The sequence below is a fragment of the Centroberyx gerrardi genome, chromosome 3 (assembly GCF_048128805.1).
Source record: "Centroberyx gerrardi isolate f3 chromosome 3, fCenGer3.hap1.cur.20231027, whole genome shotgun sequence".
Lineage (NCBI taxonomy): Eukaryota > Metazoa > Chordata > Actinopteri > Beryciformes > Berycidae > Centroberyx > Centroberyx gerrardi.
Window position 1 is genome coordinate 5,860,633 of NC_135999.1, and position 12,344 is coordinate 5,872,976.

The window sequence follows — 12,344 nt, forward strand, 5'->3', positions numbered from 1 at the left end:
GCAAAACCTAACAATTAAGTCATCTGTTTCGAATTCTGTAAGTCTTGAAGGTGATATAAGAGAGAAGTGGTGGTGGGTGGCTTATGTCATGCGCATCATAAACACTGAATGCCTTCAGGATGTGGTGGTCTTTCCCTCGGTGCAGTATATATATTCTATGACCTACACTACAAACCATGCCACACACATCAGATATGGAAAACTTTCTCCAAGGGCGCATTCCCCCCCCCCCACCTCCCCCCTCCTCTCCTCTCTCGCCCCATTCCTTCTTCTAGAATGGCACCGGAGTGAAGATTTCAAACAACTGCATCCCTGGCTGGTCTGAGGCCTGTCGACAGTCCCCTCACTGACTCAACTTGTCCATTGTTATTTAGCATGCGGCTGGTATTTTCCCCGGCCTTTCGCTTTGGGTTTACATTTCTCTCATTCTTTGGCTCTCGCTCCTCCCGCGTTCTCCTCGGCGGCCTAATTGGTCGTCTTTCCCCGTGGGGAGAGAGACGGGGCGAGATATAAGCCATGCTGAACTAATTGCTTGTGGTGGTGGTGGTGGTGGTGGTGGTGGGGGATAGGGGGGGGGGGGTCTTATGAAATGTAATGCTGATGCTGGTTCCTCCTGCCAGGAGATGGGGTCTGGCTGTAAAGGGTCCAGATGTCTTTGCAGCTCTTTGGCTCACTGTGCCACTCTCTCTCTGTCCATCTCCTGTGTCTCTTTGGAGCTATTTATGACTGCCTGTCTATCTCATCTTCATATGGCTATATTACTTCTTGGGCCACAGTTATTGTACTACATTTAATGGAATTGTAGTGTGCTACTCTGAGAGTGGGAAGGAAGGTGTTCATGTATAGTATGCGGTCCACAGGACATGCATGTTAGGAGTTATCACCGGTCCAGACAGAACCTCTCCTCTTGATAACTTACAGATGCGAGCCTCATTCAAACGTCAAAGTAGAAACACGCGTTCCAGCGGTTCCTTGTGATGGCTCTTTAAACACCTCGCACCGAAAGCAAATATACACACACAAACTCCCAGCAATTAAGTTTGGGTATGAGGGATGCCGAGGCAACTTGGAACAGACAATCCACTTTAAGAGTCAAGACATCGGAATGACATTCAGCCCGGCCCCACATCTGTCGGCGACTCAATTTGACAATGACACGGCAACAATGCCGAGAGGGGGCGAGCTGTGTAACACGCACATATGGGCCCGCGGAACAGGGCTCTCACACCCTCTAATGTCACACGGAGCCACATCAGACACCCCGTCCTGACCCCCGCCCCTCCCCTCCTCTTTTGGACCGTCACCGTCTGCCTGAGTAACTAAATAAGCTCCCCCTGACCCTCGGAGGGCCTCGGGAGACTAATGACAACGATGGCGTTTGCTTGCCAAATAGATTAGGGCTCGGCCGCGTCACTGATGCCGAGAGGGCCGCTCGGTGTCGGCTGTCAGACTTGACCACCCAGGAGCTTCGGGGGCCAGAGTGCGGGCCCGTCCCATCTTAGCAATTTTCTGACACATCAGTAAGACAAATCACAGAGAAAAGGAATAATTGGTGAGAGGCGTAGGCTGGCGGAGGTTAGATTCTGGGCAACCCCTGAACCCCCCCCCACCCCATTACCCCCTTCATGCCCCCTGCTTATGGTTCATGGGCCTTTCTGGACCACAAAAGGCGTGAATGACCTCCAAAGAAGGAGGAGGAGGGGGGGGGGGGGGGATTTTATGTTAACAAGGTTAGTGCGGCGCTTATCATTTTACTCCCACCACATTGAATGGAAATAAACTGCTTTACATTCTACAATTTTGGACTATGAGTGGTAGCAAGGATGCACTGTTGAATTATTGGTAATGCAACACCCTAGATACTGCTAAATTATTTGAAGATTAGTCAGAGATAAGCAACTCAAAAGTGGCCGTTCCAAGTCTATCCTTTTCAAACTCCGATTCCAGTTCCAATATTCCACTCCGGCCTGCCAAAATCCAGCTGCAAAGGTGAGGTAAGTGTTTGTAAACGTGGCAAACCTTGAGCTTCGGGGATGGGATATTCTGCGGCTCGATCAAACCACATGTGCCACGCTGTGATCGTGCGGTGTGAGCACAATAACTTGGATCGGATTGTTATTCGCTCAGCGAACCCGGGCAAAAATGAGTTGTGAAAAGGGCTTTCAAATATTTACAGTTCGCTTGACGTGGGTTTAATTTCACTTGCCAGTCACTCCGAGAAGTTTCAAACGCGGACCCAAACGTCATTAGCAGGATGTGTTGCTTTAAGCGCTCCTTTCATCAACCGTGTGAAACGTATTCGATCGCTATTTCTGTCGGATCAATAAAAAGGAACAAGCAGGGGGGGAAGACAGACTGCCACAAACTCCCTGACGAGAGGTGACAAAGGGTTTTAAAAGTAAGCCTTCCCTAAACAGCGAAATTAGCGTTTTCTTGACAGCCCCAGACTCAGAATCAGTGTTAAGTTGCCCTAGATGTTCCTCTCCCAACAGTGTCAAAGCCGCCCCTCACCCACCCGCTCCTTAAGACATGCCCTCTAGTCCAAACAGCTCAAACCTACTTGAGATGCGAGCCACCTGCAGGATCCACGGGGCTGCAGAAGTGGCCCTCTGCAGACCGAGGATTAGCTCTGTCGAGGAGGGCTGCCCGGGCCCTGATGTTGCCTGATGAGATGCTTAAGCCCTGGGAAACTCACACCACTCTCCAGCAGACCCTTTGGTGCTGTGGACTAATCTGCCACTCTAATCCTAAACCCAACTCAAAGCCTCCGCTCCTCAATTCCCACTTACATCAGCTAAAAGAAGTGGAAATGACTCTGTGAATCGGGCTTAGTTTGTTTCAGTGACAGCCTGAAGTTGAAAAGTTTTGGTCCAGGGGTTAAAAAAAAACAAAAAAAAAACTTAAAATGCTAGCAGGTAAGATTAAAAGGAAACCTCCACTCTTGGATACTCTCACATTGATAGATGTTCAATGCATTCCAAGAGTTATTTTGTGATACATGTGTTGTAGTTTACTTTTTACCTATTTCACCTGCTTCTACGTCAATTAGTGATTTCCTACATTTCCCAGAATGACTTTCTTTCTTTCTTTTGACTCTGACTGTAGAAGTGCAGGGGGAGAGTATAGTGATGGCATTGTAAGTTTTTCCAACAGAGAAAAAGTGAGCTGTTCAAATTACTAAAAAACTGTTGGAAAGGACATTATATTTCACACGCTACCAATGACATATGAGGCTACTGTTGATGGAGAAACTGGTATTCACGAGGGATTTCTCCCTGTATGATTGCTGACAGTCAGTGCAAAATGGTGAGTCTAGAAAGAAGCTCTTGCTCTTTGATTCTGACACCAAAACCTGACGTTTACCATTGATGTTTTAGATAGTTTACATTTTTTTCTGCTATCAAACCCCACTGTAGCTGCGCTGGAAATATCCAACATGACTTCACGTCTAAATTTGGCAAATTATCCACGGGAAAAAGAATGAATACACCACCAAACAACAAAATGGGTGCAGAAATACATCGGCAATGGCTGTCAAATGTGAGCATATAAAAAGTCTTCTTTGTTTTGGACTATTTTGACTCCTCATGCCTCTGCTTAAGGGTGTATAGGCACACTGAAACACTTTTAAAAAACTCAAATTTTCATGATCGGATCACTTGAGTGGAAAGTAATGTGGTATTTTCATCTCAACCTTGTAAGTAATGTATGGAGCAGCCTTAATATGGCTAAATCTGGTCCACATCTTCTAATGTGCATCCAGGAGACAGATGTCTCCAGAAGCCTGTGCTGTACTTGACTTGTGTCCCTGTGTGTTTCAACACGACGGCGGATGTTTCCCAACGCTACTGGCACCAGTCACGCCCAGCATGCCACAGGAACCACGGCCCGGCAATACGCGGGCCCTTCCCTCCTTTAGGGGAGATGACCCTTACCATTAGCTCAGCTTACACTTCTGCAGCTTTCAGCTCCTTATTGGAAATCTCTGGTGCATACACACACACACACACACACACACACAAGCTGTTGTACCTTCGAGTTTACAGAGAGTGCAAATGTTTCATTTATTAATGTTGGTAATCAAGTGAAGGAGTTTTTCTGACTTTTTAGCATGTGTTTTCCAACTTTTAGCACAACTTGGGTGCGTAAAAGCTAAAATGCCTCTTCTCCAATGAGACAGTTACTGAAAGCTATGCTAAGTATGCGCTCGCCTGTCAGAGCCAGACGTTCCCGACTTTACAAGGACCCGGCAGAGACATAACACCAAACGCCGGCTCTGGATGAGAGGTGGTTTCAAAAATAAATAAAGCCTTAAAGCTCAGGAATCATAAACACACGGCCGTAGAGAAAGAGGGAAAGCCCTCCGAAAGATTTGTGGCATGTAGTATTTTCAATTCTTTCTCCGCTCGACACAAAGACGAGTGTCAAACAACCCGGGGAGAGGAGCAGGGGGGATGACAGGGAGGAATGGAAAAAAAGAGAGAAGAGAGCATTGAGGTGAGAGTGAAGAGGAGCATAGGGGAATTTTCCATTCACCGAGAAAACTCCGACACACACACACACACACACACACACACACGTGCAGATGCCTACAAACACGCGTGCCAACACAAAACACACATGCAAACACACAACAAACACAGTTGCATGTACTGTATGTGCATGAAAACTCGCAGAAAATCACAAAAAAATATGAATGCACTTGCACACATAGATAATGCATGTGGACATGCAGGCAGACATGAGCACACATCACATCACATCACAAATACCATGAATATTCTTCAGCCTGGAACCGAGGTGAGGAAGGAGGGAGGTGGGGCGGCAGAAGAAAGAAAGAGTAAAGCACAAAGAAAGAAAGCGAGAGTCCCGCTCGCAGCACAATGCGAGCTCTGGGATCTTCAAACAAACCCGTGCTCGGGCGCCATGGGGACAAGGCCGACGGACCGAAGCATTCTTGGGGGCTGACCTTCACGCCGCCTCCTCCGCTCCCGTCCCTCCGCCGCCTGTTAGCCGGGTCGCCTAGCGCAACAATGCGGCCTTCGCCGCGGCGGTGCCGCCTGGCGTTTCGGTGCCGCCTGGCGTTTCGGTAGGCAAACGGAGCCCGGCCCTTTGCCAAGAACACGGCCGCTCCCACATTCCAGCGCTCGACCGCAGCCAGCTAACCCGCCTCCCATGGCAGCCTCTTCCCTCTCACCGGAGTCGCCCCATTGAGAGAAAAAGAGAGACGTGGAGTCTCTTTGTAGAAGACCAAACAACGGTTAAACAAACTGAGGCAGATCGGGGGTAATGGCGAGGGAGGGCCGTGCGTTGACAAAGCCTCTCAGCGAACAACTCAACTCTACCGAGGTCTGGAGCCGAGAGAGAGAGAGAGAGAGAGAGAGAGAGAGAGATGCTGCTGACTTAGGGCCTTCGCCGCAGCACCCAGTGATCTTTTGAGGATTCCTGAAAGCACCCCAGAAATCAAGGGGTGGGACGGTTGGGAGACCTAGCATGGGAGACCCCTCTCTAAAGCCCGGGGAGCCATGTTAGCAGGCGTGACGGACAGAGCCAGTCCACCCACCATTCACCGGCGAGTCGCTCCGTGCCAAGAGGGCTTGTCGCCATCAGTGTCATTGTTTCTGCCCCATTAAGCACTACTCATTCTGGTGATGAAGGCGAAGGCAGCATTAGTAATGATATCCCTCAATGGCCGATGACACATATTGCTGGCAGCGTGCCTCTACCCGGCCCACACATACACTGTACATCATCGTCTGTCACTCAGTCTAATTACTGTGCGGAGGTAGATTATAATCAAAACTCAGCATGTTCCATATAATAAAACAGAGAGGTGGAAAAAAAAATGACAGGAAAATGACCACAAAGTCACATGCTAATGTAGTACACACTCCAAATCACATTATTTTTACATCAATGTTAAACGGAATGTAAACAGTGCTTTTATATTTTGTTTGCCTATCATGATGTCGACTTTCTATTCGGTCATCTTGAATGACAAATGACAAAAATGATGAGGATTATTAACTTTGTATTGCCAAAAGGAATTATGAGAGACTGGTAGCCCTACATGACCGCCTCTAATTACATCTAAGGAAAATGGTATTCCCAATCCATCTCTATCTTTCCATCTATCCATTTCTACTGTGCATCTCATACCTGGCCAGAGTCATTTCCTTTATGAAAGCTATTGTCAGTTGGCTGTAAAGAAGCAGCATCCTGCTCTGAGAACTGCAGAAAGGAGAAGACAGGAGGAACCTGATGCTTGTTAACTGTTAATATTCAGAGTCCTTATGGTTTGGTCCCTCATACTAGACCGTGACACTCTTGAGTCCCTCCAAGGTGAAAGAAGGCGGAGCTCACCACAGGAGGCAGACTTGGTTTCCACCAGCTTCACCCTCCGCGTCTCGTTACGGATCCTGTCGTCCGTCTTGTCCACCAGGTGCGCCAGGTCGTCAATGATTTCTGAGACGGACAGAAGAGAGAGAGACAGAAGAGAGAGGGGAGAGAATGTCAACAAAGTTAGTTGCTGCTTGGTCGTACTGTGCCGTTACCTCCCATCATAAAGACTTCACAAAGCAATTTATTTTTCCTGTCTTTTTATGACATAAAAGACCTCCCAACACGCTGCGGGTAATAAAAAAATTGCCCTTGATGGAAAGGCGACGGGCTCTGCAGGAAATGACATCAGAGCAGTCAACAACCTCAAAAGGCCGCGGCTGCCAGACAACAGACATGAGCGGTGGCGAGGGAGGGAGCGGGGTGTGTGTGAGAGCGCTCCTCTCCCTTTCAAATGGTTTCACTACTTCCTGAATCCACTCTGGATTTAATCAGCCCCTTATTGTTCGTGTGTTTTAATGGCGGCCAAGACGTAAGCCCAGGCACAGGGGACTGGAGTCCTTCAGTGGGACTTCCAGAGAGAGTGTGTGTGTGTGTGTGTGTGTGTGTGTGTGTGCTTGGCGCTGATGCTGGGGTCCTTCAGTAGGAGTTCCTGACTTGAAGGTCGTCCAGATGGAAGCCTGTGTGATTTGTTAGAGCTAGCCACTGTGTCGACACGGCAACTCCAGAGGTCTAGCTCCACAACAGAAACAGATAACCGCTGAAACGCTTCCAAATTCTGGAGTTGTGAAGGCTAGACATGAAAACCTGATACTGATTTCAGTTCATATTAGTTACCCAGAGCAGTAATTCTGAGTCCCGACCCAACGGAATCAATGACTGATTCATGAATTGATTGAAATGAGCGATAAAACTAATTAAAACGACAACTTAATCTAAAACACAAGTATGTTAAGGCAAGACAGTCTTTTGCTAAAATTAGCTGAAACCATTCCAGCCTCTCTTCTTGTTAGGGCAATTCAACAGCCTCCCCCCCCCCAATCCCAGCCCCCAAAATGACAAACAACTATGAATAAATACTTGAGGAAATATATGAGCGAAAAAGAGTCAAAACAACACGGCTCATTACTCTCGTTATAAATCAGGGGATTTATTACGAAATAGGATTCAAATTGGCCGTTTCATCTTAAGCGTGTGTGCGTCTGCAGGACCAGATTTGTGGCCCCGCTTTGTTTTTTTTCTACCCTGACCGTGATGATAGGTCCTGTCCAGCAACCTTCAAAAATGAGAAGAAAAAAAACGCTGGTGGCTGAACAATAAAGAAGACTGCAGAACAGAGACCAAGGCCGGGAGAAAGAGAGGGAAACTCTTCACAGGCTTTATATCAACCACTGATAAATGGATGTTTCACAGGGATGGGAAGCTAGACTCTCATCCGCGGACCGCAGTAGAGTGCCAAGTCAAACAGGCCGTCCCGTCCGGGGAGGGAACGAGCTTTCATTGCTGCTGCCGTAAGGTAAGGAGCCTTCGGGCGTGTTCCAACATCATTTAAATATGATTGGAGCTGCAACGGCCCGGGCAGCGGGGCCCGAACTCCCACGGGCGAGCGCTCGAGGTCGTCCGCGGCGCTTGTCTTCCTGAACACAACTGTCTCTAAATTGGTAGGAAAACATGTTTTCCTCAACGAGAGCCGTCACCGGCTGACAAGGGAGCCTGCTCTTGGCTGACGTCGGACAATTAAGTCGCGCGGATAATTTGAGGGAGGGGAGGGAGGCATGTCAGTCGGGAGGGCCGGAGCGCGGAGGGGCGAGGACGGGGAGATGGGGAGACGTGAGAGCGCCGTGTGTACAGCGTCTCCCGGGACGCCCACATCATCATCCGAGCATCAGGCAACAATTTAGAAGGAAGGAACTCTTCCTTTACTGGCAGGGAAGGGGTGGAGACACTGGACCATTTGTGCCGCGTGCCACTCCAACTAGTCATAAAGGATGTTTTTGGGCCGGCGGTGCCAAGTTTCTTGATTCAGTTCTGGCCCTGCAATAACACCTCATTTCATTGATGAATTCCCCACCAAGCCAAGATGTAACAGCGCTAGGACATAACCCAACGTCTCACAACGGTAGGCGTACAAGGTACCGGCTTTTCGCAAACAAACGAGCGCGCGCCAGTTCGCCCCTGTTAACAAGTCATGGTTCTAACATCGTAATTCTCAATTTCCTATTGTAACCCTCGCTGCCATGTATGACAGCTGCCGGCCCTGGCCTGGGCTCGGCCTATCTGCCGCACCACAATGCAGGGCCTGTTTCAGGCAAAGATTGTTTATTTAAAATGCTATTACGCTGGATAAACCTCCAAAGCCGCAGCGTGGGAGAGAGCAAAGCACACACACACACATACACACACACACACACACATCTCAATTGTCCTGTTTGCCAGTTGCCTTATGCTGCATTGTAAGTCACAGTGAAGATGCTTTATTTTACACTTAATCCACCTTTAGTTCACAATGGACTGGTGTGAATTCCTGCTCGCTAGACATGCAGGCACCTTGAGTTATTTAAAAACAAAGGGGGAAGTGAACTATGACCCTTTTTTATTTTATGCTACAGGGTTTTCTGCCTGATTGTCAAAAGTCTGCAATATATAGTAACTTAATAACTGCAGCTCATTGTAACTAAACACACTGACAGGAATGTAATACTGTGCGTTTGTTTTATTATACAGTACACGTCATGAACAGACAAGTACAAAAAACTGCATGTCTCCTATAGACAGGGTGCTAAAATGTTATCCATAGACATACATCCAGAGAAACGTTGAATTAAAATGAAAGTTCCCTCAGAGCACTGGCTGACGTCACTACAGACGAGGACTGAATCTGTATCAGCATCCTAACAAGCTGAATTTTCTTCTCTGTCGAGGAGAGCTCGACTGCGCTCTTTCCTAATTACACCTATGAAAATGAGCAGCACAAGGCAATTAACGAGCTCTCTTTGGGCCCAGGGACTCGTTTCCGTTGTCTTCGCTGTTTGCGTTAAAAAAAACGAAACAACAAAAACACAATTAAACAACACAATTAAAACCCGGGTGTCTGGCCGGGCAAGCGGTCGTTCGGCAGCCAAGAGGCAGCGCTGGCGAGATAACGCGGATGTGCTGAGTGACAGGCCAAGTTCACAGCCCTGAGAAATAAAAGGGATTATACTTTCCTTCGGGAAAAGTAAACATGTACGTTCTGTATATGAATTCCTCCTGTCACTTTGCTTTCCTCGCTCTCAATTATCCCGTATTTGAAAAAAACCATGGACAGGTGCCATATCCAGAGAGACCTGAGGTTACCTCAGTTACTGACGATCCAGTACCTGACAATCTACCTGATCCCCTTTGAGTACATTCTGTATGATTTACAGCTCACTCAGATGCACATTACCTAATGTGTTATGCCCGGGGGGAGTGTTGTTGTGGGGCGGGTTTGACACGGATACATACATAGATAACGCTCACTCACCTGCTTCTCACAATATGGACACATATAGTAAAAGCATAAGTGGATTTTATAAATGGGGACGGGGTGATATATTTTAATTCAAAATCTAATAAAAAACATCACTTCAAACATCAGTTGTTGACAAGATTTCCATGCTCCCTCTGTCCATAAACGTCACATCTCAGCAACTTGGGGATCATAGAAAATCCTGACTTTCCCTGTCATATTTACCCCGTTGTTTATATCATTCCTGTGTGCTCAACTCGTAAGTCGGATATTTCTGACAGCACCTTGAAGGCAGCATTATGTTTGTTGGGTCAACTCACGCCCCTTGCCCCTCAACATTTTAATTAGAATCCATAGGTATCTAGGGAAAAACATGATACAATGTGTATTAAAAAACAGCACACCACTCCTTCTTACCATCCCCTCACACCGCTCCATCCAAGTCACACAGACACCTAAGTAGCAGCTGCTGTCTGTCCGCACGAGCCCGGGCTACAAACTAAACACTGAGGCTAAAAAAGAAGGGGATGCCAGCGCTCTGTTCTGTTTCTCTGCTACCAATACAGCCTTTTATTCACGAAAAAACACAATGTGCGTAAAAACCTGCCCTTTCTCTGCAGAGGCGCGAGGGAGCCTGGAGCGCACACACACGCCAATAGGAGACAGATGTTGCTCCTACATGACGTCACCTGCTGCCCCGCGCCGCCCGCCTCGCTGCGCCGTCCCAAACGCCGTTCCACCTCTGGTCCGGTACATTGCGGCTTTTGTGTAAACAGCCTCTCTCTGATTAGCTTTCATTCGCGGCCAGCCCGCTGTCTGGCGGCTAACTGGTTAACAGGTCTGTTTCCGTCCCTGTTGTAAAGCGTCATCTGGAGCCACGGACAGACGCAGACACAGACGCAGACACAGACACAGACACAGACACAGACACCTCCTGTCACTGGGCTGGATTCGCATTAAAGGGCCGAGACGCAAATTAGAAGAAATAAAGACACTAAAAATGATGATTTGTGTTTGTGTGTGTGTGTGTTTAGTTCATATTTAAAGGGATGTTGGACTTTGGTAGTGCCTTAGGTTGTGTAGCTTCTGGAACAAAGCGCACAAAGCAGATACATGACAATACATAAAAAAATAGTACTGTCACTCAAATCACTTTCTTGATGTTATTAAACCTTTCAGTTTGAACAAGTGTAACACCGAAATTCTTAAGACCGGATTTCGGTGTTACACTAGTTGGTTTAATAACATAAAGAAAATGATTCACTTCAAAAATTCGTTATATATTGTCAGAATCTGCTTTGTTTGCGTTCGTTTATGGGCTAAAAGTGTAATTTTCACACCTGTCGCCACACTATGGCAGTGAATGGAGAGAGAAACAAACAACATCCCTTTCAGTACATAACTAGTCAAGAGTGTAGACAGGTATTTGTAATATTTCCACCTCTTTTCTGGGTATTTACAGCCATGTCCTTAACTACCACTGGTTAAGGTTAAGGTATTAGGGCTCATCATAAACTATTAGGTGAAAGCTGTATTCTGTTTGAACACTGCAAACACTGACAACAGGGAAACGCTAGGCTCCTAGCCACAACCACAATAGTACAGCACTTCCTTCCTTCCTTCCCTCCTCCCTTCCAAGTCCTGTCATCTGTGCCGACTTGCAGACCAGATGCACTCCCTCGTAAGCAGGAGTCCCCTCGTCAGACCTCACGATGATGATAACCCACCTCGCAGAGCAATTAGCGGACGGGCCGATTCGACTTCGGGCCCGACGGAACGAGCCACATCCAAGGTCGTTACAGAACTGCGAGCTGCGATACATTTTCCAGACCTACGCAGGCAAGTGGAGGACAAGGACAATGGAAAAAGAATTGTCAGGCCAGAGCATGGACAACAAGCAGGCCCGGATGACACTTGTTGAGTATGTTGCTCATTGGGTTTCAATTACAGTGTTGAATGAACAGAGAGAGAGAGAGCTAGAGAGAGAGTGAGAGGGAGGCAGGGAAAGAAAGGGAACAGAGAGAAGAAGAAAGAGGGAGAAATCCATTTGTGTGTGTGTGCGTGTTTGTGTGTGTGATTCGTAAATGTGGCATGCTGGGAGAAATTTTCTCCGGTCTCATCCTGCAGGATGTGGTGCTGCCGGGGCCCAGAGCCGTGTCACTGCCATGCGAGTGCGGACTGCATCACGCTAACTTCACTTCCCTCACCTTTCCCTCTACAGATCTACAGCATCCCACCGTATTGTGCCGAAGCAACTCTAGCGCCCTAGCACCGTGCGTTTCAAAGCAAAGCATAACATGATATCATATAGCCTAACTCGAGTCAGACAGCAAATATGAAGCTCACACGCAGGAGTATGGTGAGAAGTTTGGGAGACGGTCTCTTATTTTAATATCTTAAATTCCCGCACGATAGATCTATATCCGCTCCAAGCCTCCGAGCTGCTGACTCATCTTCACAGAGGCTATAGCGGTTGTGGTGGTTTTGGTGTGTGTGTATGTGTATGTGTGTGTGT

At 47.6% G+C, this 12,344-nt stretch overlaps 1 protein-coding gene across 1 annotated transcript in view; it reads right to left on the reverse strand.

Moving 5' to 3' along the window:
- The window catches only part of stx8 (syntaxin 8), a 43,915-nt gene that overhangs the window by 1,867 nt on the left and 29,704 nt on the right, over positions 1 to 12,344 (reverse strand). Inside the window, exon 7 of the mRNA XM_071922560.2 lies at positions 6,364 to 6,465. Coding sequence (XP_071778661.1) covers positions 6,364 to 6,465 — 102 coding nt within the window. The remainder of the gene's footprint in view (positions 1 to 6,363; positions 6,466 to 12,344) is intronic.